This window comes from Chrysemys picta, chromosome 12 (assembly GCF_011386835.1).
Source record: "Chrysemys picta bellii isolate R12L10 chromosome 12, ASM1138683v2, whole genome shotgun sequence".
Lineage (NCBI taxonomy): Eukaryota > Metazoa > Chordata > Testudines > Emydidae > Chrysemys > Chrysemys picta.
This window is the reverse complement of record NC_088802.1, coordinates 15,535,134-15,554,983: the sequence shown is the minus strand read 5'-3', so window position 1 is coordinate 15,554,983 and position 19,850 is coordinate 15,535,134. Positions and strand designations below refer to the sequence as shown.

Here is a 19,850-nt window from a genome sequence, read left to right as displayed (position 1 = left end):
TTACAAATAAATATTAATCTTATCAGTCAAAATTACATATTAAATCAAATGAATTCTGCCAAGACTAAATATCACTCTTTAGACACGCAGTTCTGTCAGCTCATCAGGACAAGGGGAAGCTGATGTCCATGTGAATCCCCAGTGACCCCCCACACCAGCAGAGGGGGCTGATTGCAGGATCGGAGCCTTATTGGGACATTTCTCACCAAAGCCTCCAGGACTGGAATGTTACCGGTTATCTGAGTCAGTTCCAGGAAGGGAAACACCCAATTGCTGCTGCTTCTTCAGGCGGGACATATTTCTGAGCTCAGGAAAGTGAAACTAACCCTGTTACACTGTCCAGAGGGAGCCATGGCCACAGACAACCCTGTGGAAAGTCTCCAGGAAGAAGCTACATGTCCCATCTGTCTGGAGTATTTCACAGAACCTGTCACTCTGGAGTGTGGGCACAATTTCTGCCGAGCCTGCATCGCCCAGTGCTGGGAGGGATCGAATACAGATGTCTCCTGCCCTCAGTGCAGAGAAACTGTGCAACAGAGAAACCTCAGGCCGAACAGGCAGCTGGCAAATGTTGTAGAAATAGTCAAACGGTTGAGTTTACAGGCAGCAAAGGGAGCAGAAGAGGAGAGGGTGTGTGGGGAACACCAGGAGACTCTGAAACTGTTCTGTGAAGACGATCAAACTTCTGTCTGTTTGGTTTGCCATCTGTCCCGGGATCACAGAGATCACAGGGTGGTTCCCATAAAGGAGGCTGCCCAGGAGTACAAGGTAGGGAATTGCTGTCAAGTTTAATGGGTAATAACTTTGGATTTTAATTACAGGCTGATTTCATTGAATGTTGCCTGTCACAGGTGTGACGCATCACTCAGCTCTGTAAAGCCTTCATTGTATGGGAGATGCTATAACAAAATTAATGATCTGGCAGTGTGGAGACAGAATCAGAATATCAAGTCTTAAAAGATATCTGCTGTGGGAAACTTTTCTCTGAGATTCTGAATGTTTTTCAAACCCAGCTTCCACTGCTGAAATAAGGGGACTTTTTACACAATCGCCGGTGTTAACAATCAGTGAGGTTTAAATCACAAGAGCTGCAGGCCAGTCTATGTGAGTGTGTTACTTTGAGACTGGAGAACTGATCATTTAAATATCAACACTATTAATTATTTTGTTCCCCTGTGAGAGGAGAGAGGGAGAATTACAGCTCGGCACCATTTATTGCCAGTGATGCCTCCTTCCAGTGCCACAAGCAGGTGATGTTTGGGAGATGCCACCTCTTATTTTTTCCCCAGTAAAGGAGGACCAGGCCCAGAGAGCCCAGCAGAGTCCAGTGGTATAACTAGCCCCATGAGGGAAGTCTGGCCCCAGGAGCCCCTTGGAGCCAATCAGCAACTCCATCCTGTTTTGAACATTGCACCATCTACTGTGAACAGATCCTGGTGTTTCCTTTTGGTGACTCACATGGGTGGAGCTTATTTTGTCGGTGGAGCTTCAAAGAATCCAACCACCTTCTCCCCCCCCCACCCATTCTGATCCCTGCTTACTTAAGAAGCTGTTTTGCTGGATGCAAAGGCTGCTTTTCCCTCTCCTGTCTCTCACTAGCCCCTGCTGGCTCCTCCCTCCCTCACTGCTTCCCTGCAGCACCGCAGGGGTGTCACCGAACAGCTCCCCAGGAGCTCTCAGCAGCAGCTGCAGCAGCAGCCTGGGCCCTTGGGCAGAGGGGGGAGAGAACTCGAGGGCTCAGAGAAGAGTGAAATGGGGAAATTTCTGGAGGGGGCTCCGGGGGGCTGCCGGGGTGTTGCACAGAGTGGGGCTGATGGGGCAGCAGCACGTTGCTGTGTTTTGTGAATGAATCACAAGGGGAAGAGAGCCCTGGGTTATTACAGCTCTGAGCAGTTATTATGGGTGGCACATTCCCCCAGACCGAGTGTGTTCCCTGTTCCTCACTGACCTCCAGCCACATCACAGCTTCACCCTGTACAGTTCATGGGACTGCGCTGGCTCCGGTGCTCAGCTGCTGCCTGAGGGAGGCCACATGGGAGCCTGGACAGATGAGAGCACAGGGGGGTCTTGTTCCTGGCCTGGGTCTGGGCACAGGGCAGCGAGGTGCTGTCCAAACCTCTTCACTCTCACTGGCAGGAGGGATCGTTCAGAACCTTCCCAGCTGTTTCCCCTCTGGCCTGTGCTCGGTGATGGGAAACTTGAGCTAAAACACAGGCTCTGAGAAGCCCTGAGTGTCTGCAGGAAGCAGAGCCCCTGCTCTGAGACCGGCGTCTCTGCTCCCATGAGGCCTTGGGGCCGGCAGAGCCGAGTCTGCTGCTCGCGTCCAGGGTATTTACTGCTGGTGTATGAAATGCCAATATGGACAGTACTGTCCACCCATCGCACAGGCAGACTAATGGCTGTTTATCGCACACGATGCCCCTGCAGGTAAAACTCCAGGGAGCCCTGGGCCCTCTGAGGAAGGAGCTGGAAGAGTCCCTGGCTCTGACGTCTAAAGAGGAGGAGAAAACCACAGAGTGGCAGGTGGGTGTCCGGGTTTATTCATCCCTGAGCCCTTCCCCCTGCAGCTCCCAGGAATGACGGGGCCGTAAAGCTCCAGGATGAGGTTATGAACCTGCTCTGGTTGTTTGCTCCATTGCACAGGGTTGGTGCCGGCCATGGGCAGCGCATGCCTCCGGCATTGGGGAGGCCGGATATGAGTGCCGGAACCTCCCCTGCGCCCGGATCATCGCCCTGCCCACTGCTCCACCCCCATTTGTCCTCCTCTCCCCGAGGCCCCACCCACACTCCCCTCCTGCTCTGCCCCATGCCCTACTCCAGCTCAGCCCCCTCCCCAGAGTCTCCCCACTCACCGTTCACTGTTGCAGCTCGCTCCTCTCCCCCTCCAGACCGCCTCGCCTGCCGCTTGCTCCTTTGTGCCCCCTCCTGCCTTAAGGGTGAGTGACGGGGGAGGGGCGGAGAGGAGCAAGTGGCGGGGCCCCCACTCAGCTGACAGGCAGCAAGCAGCGGGTGCTGTGGGTTTCGGGGAAAGAGCAGGAGCGAGGTCTCCGGGGGGAGCACAGGCAGCACTCCAAAGGCGGCAGGTCTGCAGCCTGCCCCCAAAGGGAGGGGCGCTGCAGCCTGTCTGGGGAGGCTCAGCCTCCCCTGGCCTATGGTACCTGCCATCCAGGGTGCTGGCAGCATCAGGCTGTTTCTCTGGGGCGGATCTCAGAGCAGCAGCTCCCGTAGGCAGAGGAGGAGGGGCAGTTCCTGGCCCTTGTACAGTGGTGCAGACCCACCTCTGAGATCTCTGATGGGCAAATTCTCCATATTGGGTGCAGTGTTTTCACTATTCCATGGCTCCTGTTTCCCTCCTGCAGATGGGGATGGTGTGTCGGCTGCTCCAGCCATTGGTTTTCAGTGGCCTCCATGACAAAGCTCTGCAGCTTCTCTGCAGCCTGGAGGAAACAGATTGTTCCTTCTCGCTCTGCACCCACAATCCCTGCAGTGAATCTGCCCAGTGCCTGGGCCAGACACTGGAGCTCGGAGGATGATTTGCCCCCATGGGTGAGGTTCAGAGTCACTCAGCTGGCTGGGCTGGGGCCATGCTGGGAGCTGAGCTCTTCTGAGCATCGAACCCAGTTGTGGATGTGGAGCTCTGTGGAAAATCTGCCCCTAGGCTGCATCTACATGGCCCGAACAGCCAGCTGCAGGCTAGTCACTGAGTAACACCCAGGGGTCTGGGTGGGCTTGTACAGCCCGTGCTGCTGCGGCTTCATACATACCAGTACCCGAGCTAGCCAGATCAAAGCTAGTCTGGGTGTGTCTACACACGGTGCTGTCACACCTTCATTGCAGTGCGGACACCCCCTGAGTGAACAGAGCCAGGGGCAGGTCAGAGTAAAGCCAGGCAGCGCTCGGCCACTTCACAGCCTCTGTTGCCATCACGTGGCCGCTTCATCCCAGTCACCTGCTACTGTTACTGTGACTTTACCTGTGCTTGTCTGTAGCCAGGTGATGAACCCAGGGGACAAAATGTCTGTTCCGGTTCACCTGCCTTTTACAGTGAAATCCCTGCCGAGAGCATAGGGGGTGTGAGGAAGGTGCCAGCAGCAGGGATGAGAGGAGAAGTAGGTGTCCCACTATTCAGATAAAAATGGCCATTTACAAGAGCTGAAATGCTCAGAGCTGGGTGCCTCTGGTTCTGCATCTGAAGCCGTATTTAGAGCCCGGCGGAAGTGGCTGATTTCCAGAGGACAGAATCGCAGCAGCTCCCACTGCCCGCACCGGAAGCAGTTGGTGCTCAGTTCCCCAGACAATAGGGATTTAAGTGGATAACAATTAACAGCCAGATTTGAATGTGTCCCGCAAAGTGACCAGCCGGCGCCATGGAGACGGCTGCACCTTGGGACAGTCACTGGTGTGGTTCTGAAACCATTGATTATTGCCCCGTGAGAGCGAGTTACGTCCTACATCACCAGAGGTCACGGCCCAATGATCAGAGTCACTCGGCAGAGTAACTGCAGCTCCAGCGACTGTGAGACGAGGCCCAGCAGGGGCTGCCAGTCACCCACTGAGAGGGGCTGTCATGGCTCTGAGCCAGGTGGGGGTATCCCCAGGGGTGGGAGCAGGGCCGGGAGGTGACAGGCCCCATGAAGGATGCGCTGTCCGTGTCTGACGGGGGGAGATGTTAGGAGATATGATAACGCTGCGCCACTCGGGTTAGCCGGGGCAGAGGTAGGAGGTGGAAGTTCCAGCACTCAAGCAGCTGCCTCTTCAGAAACGGAGCACAGCCCCTCCCACACCACACAGGGGGCTGGACAGACAGACGGGTTAGAGCCCTGCACAGGGAAGGGAGGGGGTCAGCGCAGGGCACAGACTGAGCTGAGCTGCAGGGGAGCTAGAGAGGCCAGTGCAGAGCAGCCAGCCCCTCCCCCAGCCAGGATCAGCACCGGCTCAGCATTGTTCCCACGGCTCCTTTCAGGGAGCAGGTGGGGACACAGCTGGCATCAGCCAACCCGCTGCTCTGTGAGCCTAGAGGGCTCCCTAAAGGCTGTGATCCCAGGGGCACTAGACACATGGGCATGGGGCACTCGACCAGGCTGGGTGAGGCCAAAGCCAGCCCTGACAATGCCCTGGGCGCCCAACGCCCATGTGAGCCCCAGGATGTCACCCAAAGGACTATTAGCACCAGCCCAAGGTCCTGAACTTTGCAGCCCTGGGAGCAGGTTGTCAAAGAAGGAGCATCGCCCACATCTCACTGTGACGGCTCCCCTTGGTGTCTGAGGGCAAAGCACTGGGCACCCAAATCCCCCCACGTACGCCCTGTGCAGCCCCCTGTAAATCTCTCCTGTTCCCTCGATTTCTCCCCACTCCACTGTGTCCATCCCATGCCACCTGCAATAACATACTGCGGCTTTACAAAGCACCCTGGACAACCCCACTATGGAACTGGCCTTATTAACTCTGAACTAAAACAAACCCTTTATGGTATGTTTGCCAAAGAAGTAAATATCCTTACAAACCTGATACTGATCTAATATCCCCTGCTTCATGGACAGAGGCGCAGTCCGTGTAACTCAACATCTGACTCACGTTTTCTATGTGTCTTTCCTATCCTTCTATCTCCAGAGGAATGTGAAGAACAGGAGAGAGACGATTGCAGGTGAATTTAACAAACTGCACACACTGCTGAGAGAGGAGGAGCAGCTGCTTCTGCAGAGACTGGAGGAGGAGGAGAGGGAGACTCTGCAGAGACTACAGGAAAATGTCACCAAACTCTCCCAGCAAAGCTCCTCTCTGCAGCAGCTGATCACAGAGATCGAGGAGAAGTGTCAGCAACCAGTTGTCGAGCTGCTAAAGGTGAGACGGCATCAAAATTCTCGACCATCCAGAATTATAACTCAGATCCCTGGGTCTGGATCCCAACAATGAGAGTAAATGTGTTCTGTGGTTACAGACAAACAGAACATCTGGCTAAGGGCTCCATCAGTTCCAAAATATGGCAGTTCATTTTAGAGGGGAATTCTCCTCCTGGAGACCCAGTGACGCCGTGGGAGAGTAAATGGATGATACAAAAATGATACTGAGCTAAATCCATCCCCGCTCTGACCCCAGAACATTGGACCCAACACAGTCGATAAACACAGATACTGATGGGTTGGGTCCCTAGAAGGGAGAAACCTTCAGCTAAATTCCTGTCTCACCTACATAAATGAAACAAGTGTTACTGCAAAACGGTGGATGAGATTTTACCACAAAACAGTGGAGCCTGGGAGTGTTGATCTGTTTTCTAGATGAAAGGTTGATGCCCAGAGCGAGATTCATTCAGTTTCATGCACATTGTGTTAATACAGAACATTGATTCTCTTTTTCCTTTCAGGATGTGAAAAGCACATTGAGCAGGTGTGTTTCCCACTTTCATTGCTCTTATATTCCTGGTGGTGGTTCTGGGATGATGTGTGTACAGAGCAGCTGAGTGATGATGGGATGTTTTCTTCATAGGAGTGAGAATGTGAAACTCCAGGAACCAGAAGCTGTTTCTACTGACCTGAAGAACGTGTATAAAATTTCCCTTGACATGAATGAAGTGTTGAAAAGATTCGGAGGTGAGTGGAGTCTACTGGGACATTCAGCTGTATTGTGCCAGGGGATCTGGACAGAGCCTGGGACCCGAGGACACGCATGGACCCAGCTGACAGGCTTGGAGCTGTGTGGTAGCTAGAGGCTGATGCGCTGAGTGCTGGGCAGTTTGCCTGCTACTTACAGCCACCTGCTGGTACTTGCCCAGGTGTCTGACCAGGCCCCATCACTCTGACATCCTGACCCCTCCATGGCTGAGTTAATGGATGTCCCTGAGCCAGGTGCTGTGAGGCCTGGACTGGGCCCATTGTGCTGGGAGCAGCACAGACTGGTAACAGATGACATGTCTGTGCCTCTCTCCTGGGACATGTGAGGGCTGCATGGTGTGGCCACCGCTCAGCACTGCCCCAGCCCCCATTAGCCAAGGCTGCCGAACTTTCTGAGCTGGAGGAGGGGCTGGTCTGGCTGCTTCAGTGTGACCTGGGCTGTGAGTTACTGGGTAACAAGCTGAATCCTACGGGCCCCTCGTCTGCTCTGAGTGCAGCCCAGTGTGAGGTTGGGTCAATGGTTTGCTGCTCAGTGAGTGAGACTTAGACTCTGTCTCAGTGTTAGAGCATTGTTACCAGCTTTGCCCGTTACTTTGGGGTACACTCATTTATTAGGGTTACTCTTCTGGGGGCAGGGGGTTCTGTACTTCTATCAATGTGCTGCTTGTGTCACTTGTGTTCTCATACAGAGCTCTACTTCTCCCTTCTACAAGTCCCCTCCCAATGGAGCTATCCTGCAGGACCTAGGTTCCCCAGGGCTCAGTTCTTCCAGCCCCAGAATCAGATGAACACACAGACATACGCATTACCAGAGCATGTCTGAGAGGACCGGGTTAATCAGCACTCCCAAGCTGACCCCTTATATGTCCCTGGACTCAGCAGGCTGGGTCGAGCAGCATTTCCAAGCTGTCACCCTCATATGCCATGGGCACCGCATGGAATAGAGTAACCCTGAGCAGGTTGGGTTGAGCAGCACTTTCAATCTGCCACACTCATATGTCCCAGGTTCAGCACGTCCCTACCCCCACTTTCACGTTACAGTCGTTCTGGTAGTAACCCACTTGATGAGCAAACCCCACAGGGTTTTCGGGCGCTGCAGGGATCTTTTAGCTTAGGTACGAGGAACGTGCTACAGAGCAAATCAGGAAACCAAAAAACATCCATGGGAGGAGTGGGAGCGGGAGGGGGAAGGGGGAGAGAGAGAGAAGCAACCAGATTAGTCATGAAAGTTATTTATTTCCAGGTAATAACCATAGGGGAGCCAAACAAACAGTTATAATATTAAATCTAACTAAAACTTGATTATAAAAGTCAGGTTTACAAAATTATAACTGATCACACAAGTCAGGGTCTGAAGGCCAGGGGCAGCTCCAGGCACCAGTGCAGCAAGCGCATGCCTGGGGTGGCAAGCCGCGGGGCGAGGCCTGCCGGTCGCCGTGAGGGTGGCAGTCAGGCAGCCTTTGGTGGCATGCCTGCGGGAGGTCCGGCAGTCCCGCGGCTTCGGTGGCAATTTGGCAGCGGGCACTCCGAAGGCGCGGGGCCGGCAGATCACCCGCAGAAACGCCACCGAATCCGCGGGACCAGCGGACCACCCTCAGGCATGCCGAAGGTGGCTTGGAGCGGCAGAAAACATAGAGCTGCCCCTGCAGAAGGCTATACCTAGAGAGAGGGAGAGTGTGTGTGTGTTCTCACCACTTCGTGACAGTTGAATCGATCGGGGGGTCCCAGGTGATGGTGGTAGCTGAGGGTCGGGAGTGCTGGAGACAGGCAGAGCCCCCAGCACGATCAGTCAGGAGAAGATGAAGTCCCAGTGGAACTGATGCAGATTTTGGATCAGGCATCAGAACACTCACTTGAGTATGGATAGGGGGTTTTTGTAGGGAAACAATAATGGTTTGGGGAAGAGAACACTAGATTTGTTTCTGGGTAAACTGATGGCTCAAGGGAGTATACTAAAGGTGTTTTGTTCAGGCTAGACAATGGGAGTTGGCTATGTGCAGTGTTCCTTCAAGGGAGCTCACAATACAATTAGGGAGCTTCACTATTTTGGATACCAATAAAGGAATTATTACTAGAATTGGTCTGATAACCACTGAGCTGGGTGTGTGCACGCATAGGTTCACTAACATCTGGAGCAGAGATCCCCCATGATGCATTGCTTCCCTGCTTTTCTGGTCCCAGAGTTCCCTGTGGTTCTTGCCTTGGAATCTCTGTTTTCCAGTCTTATGCTAATGGAGATGCCTCCTTGTCCCATCTTTGATGCAAATGAGGCAAGGGGAGTTTCCTTAATCCTGTCCCTTATCCCAGGGATTTAGGTATATCCCCAATGACTTTTCATTGCTTTTTGTAAGTCTTTCTTCTGATCAGTTTTGTTTCAAGCAGAGACTGGGAGGGTGCGGGGAGGTCTTTTGTGAGTCAGACAGGCTGGGTACTGCACCCTGGTTCCCCAAGAACACAGAGCTGCTAGGTAACAATTGGAAAACCAAAATCTACTATAATCCATTTTTCCATGTTTCTGGTTTTCACCAAAATCAACAGGGTTCTGCACGGGAGCGGGATCAGCGTAGGGTGACCAGATGTCCCAATTTTATAGGGACAGTCCTGATTTTGGGGGCTTTTTCTTATATAGGCACCTATTACCCCCCCACCACCTGTCCTGATTTTTCACACTTATTATCTGGTCACCCTAGATCAGCGGTGTGGGGAGGAGTTTGGAAGGACTGGGGACAAGTGACCTGGCTAGGGTGATGGCTGGATGGGGATGAGGGGCACCCTGACCCTAAACCCTAATCCTAACCCTGAGGTCACTGCCTCACCCTGTATCCTGAGATTTTAGTGCATATCAGGCTTTTATAGTTTTCCATTTTTCACCAAAATCCAGAAGTTTCTGCCCACTGATGACTAAAACATACTCTGAAATGGAGTTGATGGGATGTGGTTGTCAAAACTTATCACATTGCAGACAGACAGATGGACAGACAGACAGATAGAAAGGCCATTGAGTTAGGTGTGGGGCCTCACTTCCCTCAGCCAAAAATAATAGTTGATTTTCATAAAAACTTTAACCTCAAAGTAGTTGTTTTCTTTGGGGATAATTATCTAAACAGGCCTTTAGTGTATGTTCACTAGGGCCCCAATTCAGCAGGGTAGTTAAACACATGTTGCACTTTAAGCCCACGAGTCAGTACATCCCTATTCAGCGTGTGCTTAAGTGTTTCACTGAATCGGGCTCTAAAACAGAAGCAGTAGCTGCTTCACAAGGAGCAAGAAACCCCCTAGTGGCTGATGACAGACTAACCTGCCCCCAGGGAAAGTTTCCTCCTGACCCCCATCAGTTAGCAATTGGCTTGTGCCCTGAAGCAGGAGGGGGTTTCTCTGCCCTCTAGAATGCTTGCATTTTTTGAGAACTGTGATAAGTCTGGAGATTCACATTTCCATATCACTGCCTGGGCCTTTTTGAATCCTTTGTCCATTTGGGTTTTTTCTTTGCTTGTCTGTTTTTGTTTTAACCCTACCCAGTATAAATTTGTATGTTCTCATTATCAATCTAAATATCTTTTGTTTTACTCCTGCTAAACTCATGCTCTCAATGCTATCTTGTGGCAAGTTGTTCCACAGACTAATTATGCATCCTATAAAACAGTATTTCATAGAATCATCCAATCATAGGACTGGAAGGGACCTTTGAGAGGTCATTTCCTCTTACAGTTTGAAATTTGCTGCTTTTCAGTTTTCCAGGACAATAATTTACACCTCACCCCATGATGACTTAGTGTCCTTAATAACCTTTTGTGAGGAACTTTGTTAAAGGCTCTTTGAAAGTCCACATCAGTTATGCCAATGGGTTTTCCTTTGTGCATGATTTTACTGACCTACTTAAAGCAATTTAATAGATTAGTGGGACACAGGTTTCCTTTCCAGCTCTGCTAGTCAGACCTTATCCTATCATTCTCATAGAGCTGGTTTAGAATTCTCTTTTAGTTTCAACTAGTTTAGCAGGTACTGACGTAAGGCTCACTGGGCTGTAGTTCTCAGGATTACTCCTACCAAAATTTTAAAGTTGGCTACAACATTCCCAACCCTCCGATTCTCCAGAAGTGTAGCTGATTTTAATGAGCGATGCATATTATTGTTAGCAGTTCAGCCATATCGTCTGATGTCATTTGAGAGCTCCTGGGATTTTCCATCTTGCAGGGATCTAAGCTCTCTTGGTGGCTGCTGGCTCTTTAGTTTGTCAGTTTGTTCCAATAGCTCCTCTTCACTCCTCGATCCCTGGTCTTTATTTCCTGAACAGAGCAGCTCCAGGGCAGGTCTCTCCCAAGCAATCTTTCTGGTGGAAACTGATGCAAAGAAACAAGTCAGTCTCTCAGCATTGTCCTTACCCTCCCCAATTGCTCCCTTTCCCCCCTGCTGATCCAGGGGACCCATCGATTCTCTCACAGGCTTCCTGATTCTGATGGACTGAAATAATTCCCTGGTATTTGTTTTATATCTCTGGCTGTTCACTCTTCTAATTCCATTTAGCCTCCTAATTCCCATCATGCACTTCACCCGATGTACTGCATGCTCCTTTCTGCTGGCTTCACAGGGTTAATATTTTCCATTTGCCGAGGGATCCCTGCATGGGCACTGGGCCAGAGCGTGAGAGTGAGAATGACTCTGCAGCCCAGTGGGTCAGCCCCCACCTGGGAGCCCAGAGTCCAGCTCCCCTGCTCCAGTGACCCTGTAATTATTGATCCATAACCCCAGTGAGGGGAGGGGTTACGGCCCCTGGCACACCAGTGTCTCACGCCATGTCTGCCAGGGTTTCCTTGCACCGATGTAGCTGCACTGGTGCAAACCCCTAGTACAGACGTGCTGTGCGGGTGTGAACTGGGACTGGTCCCCGGTGCAGCTTCTCCCAGATGGAGGGGTCAGTAAGTGGGGAAATGCCCCCTTCTCTCCCCACTGCCCTGGCCTCATTAGAAACAGCCCATTAGTGCGCATTTATACCCCCTCAGAATCTTCCACTGTACTGCCCCCCCAGTGAGCGCAATCCAGACAACTGCCCCCGTGGGGGTGGGGCTGGGCCGGGCGAGGGGAGGGGCTGGCTGTGGTGTTTGCCTGGCTGGAAGGTGGGGCCCGCCAGCATGGAGAGTCCCAGCAGCTCCCCCTGGGGCAGGGCTGCACCCCCAGTATGTGTGGGGACAGCACCGACCTGATCTGAGCGAGAAACCAACCACACGTGACACCAAAGCAAGGGAGATTCCCTGGGGCCTACCCCTCCCTCACCCCTCTCTGGCTCCTGCCCCTCCCTTACCTGGACCCTGGGTCTATTCTGACCCCTCACCCACATCCCTCCCTTTCTTCTCCCCCGATTTCTGCTCTCCTGGGCCCCTGCCCCCACTTTGCCTCCCTGGCACATGCCCCTGCCCTCCATCCACCTTTGCCCCGCTGCAACTCACCCCTTCCTTCTCCCCCTGCCCTCCTGGCACCTGCCCCTTCCCCCAAACATCCTCTTCACCCTGAAGCCCACCCATCACTTCACACTCCTGCTATGTCCTGGTATCCACTTTTCCCCTTTCCCTTATCTGCTGCCATGTCGCCCACCCCTCCCCTCGCCCCCCTCTGTCCCCTGATGGCCACCCCACCCCCCTCACCATCCTTTGCTGTCCTGGCTTCCGCCCTTCTTACTCCCCTCAGCCCTCCAAGCACCTGTCCCTCTCCCCACCCTCTCTGACCCCTGGCACCCACCTCTTCCCTCATTCCCCCGTGCCCACCCCTCCTCTAGCCCCACTCTGACCCCCTGGCACCTGCCTCTCCCCAATCCCTTCTCCTAACACCTCCCTCTACCCACCTGCCCTGCTCTCACCCCTCTCTGCCCCCTGATACTTGTTCCTCCCCTCCTCTGCCCTCCCTGTGAGCCCTTCTGCTCAACCCCCTTAATCCCACTGGCACCTGCCAAGTGTGAGCATCGCTGTTATTGCACTGAATGGCTGGTGTTGCTGGGCTGGCTCAGGGGGGCAGTGAGGGCAGCTGGGCAGGGCCGGCTCCAGGCACCCGCGTAGCAAGCTGGTGCTTGGGGCGGCACATGGAAGGGGGCGGCACGTCCGGCTCTTCGGCGGTAATTTGGTGGCGGGTCCCTCACTCCCTCTCGGGGGGAAGGACCTGCCACTGAATTGCCGCCGAAGAAGCGGCGACGGTAGAGTCGCGGCGGAAGTGCCGCAGATCACGATCGCGGCTTTTTTTTTGGCTGCTTGGGGCCTTTCACTCCCCAGTCACCTATCTCAGCCCAGTCTGAGAGTCCAGTTCCCAGCGGACAGGAGCTCACATCGTAACTCACATTAACGGCAGCCTCACCGGCCACCTTCGCAGGGAGGCCAAGGGCTGAATGGGCCCCAGGGACGCTTCCTCCCCAGGGAGAGGTTCCAGCAGGTGTCAGGGCTGAGCCCTGTTGGCAGGACAGTGGGGGGCTCACACGGCCGCTGTGACGTCCTCGTACCCTCGATACACAGAGTTCCAGCAGCCGGGGTGTAAACCCCACTCATACCCCCAGCACTGAACTCACTGACGCTGCCCCAAGCCCCCTCTCCTCCTGGGGTTGGGGGTGAGTAAGGGGCACTGGAAGAGTGGGGCCAGAGGCCATGGCTAATCACTTTTACCAATGGGAGGGCTATTCCCTCCCACTTTTTACCAGCTGTAAGGGTGAGCGACGAAGGTGGAGGTGGCCGAGAGGAGCAACCAGGGGGTCAGGGTGTTGGGGGGAAGAGGTGGTGTGAGGGTGGGGGCTCGGGGAGAAGGGGCGGTATGAGGGCGGGGACTTGGGTCAGGGAGAAAGGGTGGTGCGGGGGCAGGAGCTTGGGAAAAAGGGCTGGCATGAGAGGGTGGGGCCAAGGTTTGGGCACCGGTGACCCCTCTACTTTTAGAGAGGTTCCCTCACTCCTGGGGAGAGAACCATCCCGGATCCTGATCCACGGGCACATCTGTGTATTTGCCGGGTGCACAGAGCTTTCTGGGTGGAGACACTTTCACGCTCACCCAGGAACCTATGCTGGGAGGACCCAATGCCCAGGAGGCCGAGGGCTCTCACTCCCCTGGCCTGGGGGTGAAGGGAGGGGCCCTGGGGCTGCTGTTCCCCGTCCCAGGAACGGGGTGAAGGGGACGTGGACACAGACAATGTCCCAGCTTGCGCTGGGAGGGGCAGACCTGGTTCCACCCTGGGCTTCAGAGCCTGAGCTCCAGCCTGAGTCTGAATGTCTACGCGGCTATTTTTAATTCCAAAGAGGGAGCCCCACAAGCCTGAATCTGTCCAGCCCGTTCCAAGACTCGCTTCTGCAGGCTGTGTTGTAGAAGGACCCAAAGTGTCTCCAGAGTCTGGGTGTGAAAGTTGCCAGCGTGTCTGACCCAGGGCTGGTTAATGAGAGTGGGGGGGCGGCTGGTGCAGTCGTTAGATGGAGACACCTGAGACCCGGGCTCTGAGATGGTCTCTGTGACCATTATCCGCTCTGGGAGACACCCATGTACCGCTGCAGGAGGCCACTCACAGCATCCATGGCACAAATAGCTCTAGGCAGAGAGTTCGGGCTGGAGCCGAGTCTCAATTTTCAGCCTGATTTGTGGGGGTGAGACCACGGGCCCAAGGGGCATTTGTCTGCAAAGGGCAAATTAAACAGCAGCTCTGGAGTGTCCTGAACCTGGCCTGCCTCTAACTGTGCGTTTCTGGGGATGTTGACAGTCACTCACTGCAAGTCACTGGGATTGGGGCTCCTAAGTTGCTCAGACAGGTTTGCAGTGGAGCTGGGTGAAATGTTTTGGACAAATAGTTTATTTGCTGCAAAATTATATTTTGGGTCAACAGAAACTATTCGCGAATCTATGTTGAGTTTGCTGTCGAGTTTCAATTAAGAGAAAAAGGTGCTGCTGCTTCCCCTCTAGCCTTTAGCCCAGCGGCTGGGCCCTCAGCTGGGAGCCCCAGGTTCAATCCCCCCATGTGATGCCATGAGGGCTCAAAGCGCTGGGATCCGAGTGACATCCCCCTGTGTCTAAACACTGCCATGGACACTGGGCCAGAGCGTGGGAGTGAGAATGACTCTGTAGCCCAGTTGGTCGGGCCCCCACCTGGGAGCCCAGAGTCCAGCTCCCCTGCTCCAGTGCCCCTGTAATTATTGATCTATGACTCCAGTGATGGGAGGGGTTACGGCCCCTGGCACAGCAGTGTCTCAGGCCGTGTCTGCCGGGGTTTCCTTGCACCGATGTAGCTGCACCGGTGCAAACCCCTAGTGCAGACGCGCTGTGCAGGTGTGAAGTGGGACTGGCCCCTGGTGCAGCTTATCCCAGATGGAGGGGGCAGGAAGTGGGGAAATGCCCCCTTCCCTCCCCACTGCCCTGGCCTCATTAGCAACAGCCTATTAGTGCGCATTTATACCCCCCCGAATCTTCCACTGTACTGCCCCCCAAGTGAGCCCAACCCAGACCACTGCTCCCGTGGGGGTGGGGCTGGGCCCGGCGAGGGGAGGGGGTGGCTGTGGGGTTTTCCTGGCTGGAAGGTGGTGCACATTGGGCCCGCCAGCATGGAGAGTCCCAGCTGCTCCCCCTGGGGCAGGGTGCACCCCCAGTGTGTGTGGGAACAGCACCGACCTGCTCGGAGCCAGAAACCAACCACACATGGCCCGAAAGCAACAGAGATTCCCTGGGGCCTGCCTGTCCTGCACCCCCCTCTGGCTGTTGCCCTTCCCTTATCCTTCCCTCACCCCTGTGAGGGACCCTGCATCTATTCTGACCCCTCACCAACATCCCTCCCTCTCTTCTCACTCCCTTTCTGCTCCCCTGGGCCCCTGCTCCTCTACTCCCACTTTGCCTCCCTGCCCTCCACCCATCTCTGCCCCGCTGGAACTCACCCGTCCCTTCTCCCTCTGCCCTACTGGCACATTCCCCTCTCCCCCAAACATCCTCTGCATCCTGGAGCCCACCCATCACTTCACACCCCTGCTATGTCCTGGCATCCACCTCTCCCCTTTCCCTCCTCTGTGCCATGTCTCCCACCCCTCCCCTCACCCCCATCTGCTTCCCTGGTGCCTTCCACTGCCATCCCCCCTCTCCCCCAGGATGGCCACCCCACCCCTCACCCTCCTCTGCTGTCCTGGCTTTTGCCCTTCTTACACCCCTCAGCCCTCCTGGCACCTGCCCCTCGCCCCACCCTCTCTGACCCCTGACACCCACCCCTTCCCTCACCCCCCTGTGCCCACCCTTCCTCTAGCCCCACTCTGACCCCCTTTCACCTGCCCTTCCCCTTACCCCCGCACCCTTCTGCTGCCTACCCCTTTCTTCCCTCCCCCTGCCCCCCAACACCTGACACTCCCCTTGTCCCCTTCCTTCCTGTTGCCCACCCCCTCACCACCCTCTGCCCCACTGACCCCGCTCTGCTCTCGCCCCTCTGCCACCATCAATCATGCCACCTTCTCTTTATTTCTCACCCCTGCCCCTCCCCTCCCGCTCTGGCTCCCTGACAACTGCGCCCCTCACCACTCCTCCAGTCCCCTGGTGCCAGCTCCTCCTCTGCCCCAAGTCCCAGCTCTACCCTTACTCCATCTGCCTCCTTGGTGCCTGCTGTTTCCTTTGCCCCCTCTGCCTGCCTGGTGCAAGTCCCTTCCCTCACCCGCCTTTGGGACCCCTGGTCTCAGCCCTTCCCCTTACCTCAGCACAGCCCCACCCCTCACCTCTCCTCCTAACCTCTGGGTCCCACCCCTCCCTTCATCTTCCCTCTGCCACCCTGGTGCCCACATTTCCCTTCACACCCCTCTGCCCCCCTAGGTCCCGCCCTTCTCCATACCCCTCTCTCTGCCCCCCTTCTGCTCACCTGCTCCTTCAACCCCCATTCTGCCCCTTTGGCACCAGTGCCTGCCCATTTGCTCCCCCTCATGGTTCCACGTGCCCCACTCCTCATCATCTCACCCCCTGGCAGCTCACCCTCCCCTTGATTCCCCCTGCCCCATTGGAGCTCCCCATTCCCTCACACCCCTCTGCCCCCTGGTGCCTGCCCCATCCCTTGCCCCCCGCAGCCTCCTGGGGTCTGTCCCCTTCTTCTCCCATGGAGCCCACCCCTCCCCTCTCCCCCTGCAGCCCCCTGGAACCTGCCCCTCCCTTCACCCCCCTCTGTTCTGCTGGTGCCCGTCCCTTCCCTTGTCCCCCCATTGCCCTTGTGCCCACCCCTCCCCTATGTCCCTCCCTCCACCCCCTCTGCTCCTGTCACCTCCCCCTCCCCTTTCCTCTCCCAGCATCTACTTGTCCCCTCCCCCACCTCCACTAACACCTTCTCACCCTCCCCCCCCCCCCCCCTGCCCTTTCCCTCATTGTCTCCTCACAGGCACATGAGCCCTGACTCCCCTCAGGCAACAACATCCTGCCCCACCCCCGCAGCGATTAACGGGGGTGCAGGTTAATTTCCCTTTGATCTCAGTGACCAGCCCCTGCCCCCGGCCCTGACTCTGTGACTCTCTCCCCAGTGGACGTGACTCTGGATCCAGACACGGCAAATCCCTACCTCGTCCTGTCTGAGGATCGGAAACGTGTGAGACTCGGAGACAAACGCCAGGATCTGCCCGACAACCCTGAGAGATTTGATCCTTGTGGCTCTGTCCTGGGCGCTGAGGGGTTCGCGGGCGGGAGGCGTTACTGGGAGGTGGAGGTGGGAGACAAGCCTGAGTGGGCTCTGGGGGTTTGTAGGGAATCTGTGAGCAGGAAGGGGCAGGTCACACTCTCACCTGAGGATGGATACTGGGTCGTGTGGCTGAGGGATGGGGAATACAAGGCCCTCACCTCCCCCCAAACCCTCCTCCCCGTGAGCGTCAGGCCCAGCCGGGTGGGGATTTTCCTGGACTATGAGGCGGGCGAGGTCTCGTTTTACAATGTGACTGACAGGTTCCATCTCTTCACTTTCACTGACACCTTCTCCGGGACGCTCCGCCCTTATTTCTATCCTGGTGTCAACGCTGGAGGTACAAACGCGGCTCCCCTGATCATCTGCCCGGTCCCAGCTCAGGCTGGAGGGAATCTCTGTCCCTGACAGCAACACCCGCGGCACAGACTGTCCCCTCCCAGCGCTGCTGATCTTCCCGCCCCCAGTGGTGGGGGCCAGTTACTGCAGCAACTGGACTTTTTGTGCTGACCAGACGCTGCCAGTTTCCCTGTTCAACTGGAGCTTCCAGTCGAAAAACAGACACCTGGGAACACCCAGCCCTCACCTTCCCCGTCCCCTGCCCCAGGGGTAGCAGATGGGGGTGGATGGGGGTCATTTACCCCTGTCAGAATTTTCTACCCCTGTGAAAGCTCAACGTAAAATATGAAAGAAAAAAGATTATTCTAATTTAGAAAATATTATTATAACAAGGTGTAAATACAAAAACATTTTAATTTACATTTCAACAGTATTTCAAAAACAAGCATCTAAACGTATTTTTAGAATTCGAATTATTTACATTTATTTTTTGATTCTTCCCTCAAGTCTATATTGAAGTTTAACTTCTCTAAATAACGTCATTTGTATTTCAACTGTGGAATTTCAAGAAATCCAAAATATTTATCTTAACAAAATAAACCATGACATTGTCAGAGGAGGTTATTCGGTTATAATATACATGTGTCGTAAACATCACAACTACACACATGTGCAGCTGCTCTCTCTCTCTCTCTCTCTCTCTCTCCCCCCCTCAGTTTATGGTCTTGACTGGTTCTCTCTGGAAGGCAGGGCACATACACCCACCTCATGCACCACATCTTTGGAAATTAATAGATGAAAAAATGATAGAATTAATTAAGCAATATATTTAAGTGAACTCACACAAGATTATATATTTGTCTTTGAAGTTCTGTCAGCATTAAGTCATTTGATTTTTAACTTTCTACATATAATTGGTAATCAAGATATGACCCTTCCTTTCTTTTTCTCACATCAATTAACAAAACAGCGTACCTACGGTGTCCTCTGTACAGTGTGACTTTCAACACGTGGTGCCTGTGAAGTCATGATGGCAGGGGCAGGGTCAAGCCAACGAGGGCGGGCCCATCCTGTTCCAGAAGTTCTGTAATGTCCAGTAGTCTGGGGATGTGTCAGTGGCCACCCTACTTGTCTACACAGGGGGGGTGTCAGTGATGCAGCCCTCGGGTCAGTGCACTAGTCCTCATGTGGCCCTCGTGGTCATTTGAGTTTGAAACCCCTGAACTAGACCATCTGTCAGGGTGAGACACTGCTTGATTCAAATCCTCTTTAGTTTGTAGAACTTAGCCTGTGAATTTATTTTCATTTCTTAGGTAACCAGCTTTGAGCTCTACGTTTGCTATGTATAACCACTTAAAATTTGTCTTTCTGTAACTAATAAATCTGTTTGATATTTAATCTAAAACTGTGTGTTTTGGTTGAAGGGCTTGGAAAATCTCAGCTCAGTTGTCGAAGGCTAGTGCATGTCCTCTCCACATCAAGGGAGGGGGCGGACTGGGTAATGAACTTACATTGGCCAAGCTTCTGACCAGGGCAGGACAATACAGTTCTGGGGTGCAAGACTGAGGAGCTGTGTGGGGAATTGGCTGGAGCCTCCCTATTGATAGTTCATGTGTGTCTGGGAGATTATTCACGTAGCTCAGTTGGGTGTGTCCCTGCCTGTGGATGTCTGTGTAAGTGCAGCACCTGCCAGAGGTTTGTGGCTTGACATCAGTATCACAGCGTGAGAGGGATGCCCCAGGTTGGTGGGAAAGGGGGCTCAGTGATCCCACAGTCCAGGTTGCACCCCGGGGACCCCGTCACAGCCTCTAAAACTTGGCCAAATATGGAGGAAAGGCTGAACACTCCAAAGAGTCAAATTCCTAAGTCCCTACTTTAGGCACTAAGTCCTGGTTTTGGCACCACCATGATGCTCAAAGCCTCTGTCAAACCTGTAGGTGCCTAAATTCACTTGGCCCGTACGTTTTTTAAAGTAAAAGTTCCCTTTGCAGCTATGCTTGTTCCCTTGCAGCTATGTCAGTGGCAAAACCAAAAACCAAATCCCATGAGAGCTGGGTGCATAATACCTTGGAGGACCCGGGCCTGGAACAAGTTCTGAATTCCTATCTACTGCACCAACTTCCCAAATATGTAATTTTTTTGCACAATTCTGGAGTCCTTTCAGGATACAGAATAAAAGTAACATTTGAAAATGTGGCTCAAAATAATTATTGCAAATTTTGTTTTAAAATTAACAAGACAGCAAATACAAAGGTTGAAGGACTCCTGAA

General features: G+C 54.1%; 1 protein-coding gene across 1 annotated transcript; it reads left to right on the top strand.

The window, feature by feature from the left end:
* Nucleotides 1-249: 249 nt before the first annotated feature.
* LOC101950682 (E3 ubiquitin-protein ligase TRIM39-like) lies at nucleotides 250-18,200 on the top strand. Its single transcript, XM_065565032.1, has 6 exons — nucleotides 250-768; nucleotides 2,428-2,523; nucleotides 5,611-5,841; nucleotides 6,362-6,384; nucleotides 6,484-6,587; nucleotides 17,090-18,200. The coding sequence occupies exons 1-6, from the start codon at nucleotides 352-354 to the stop codon at nucleotides 17,647-17,649; spliced, it is 1,431 nt and encodes a 476-aa protein (XP_065421104.1). The 5' UTR covers nucleotides 250-351; the 3' UTR covers nucleotides 17,650-18,200.
* Nucleotides 18,201-19,850: the final 1,650 nt, after the last annotated feature.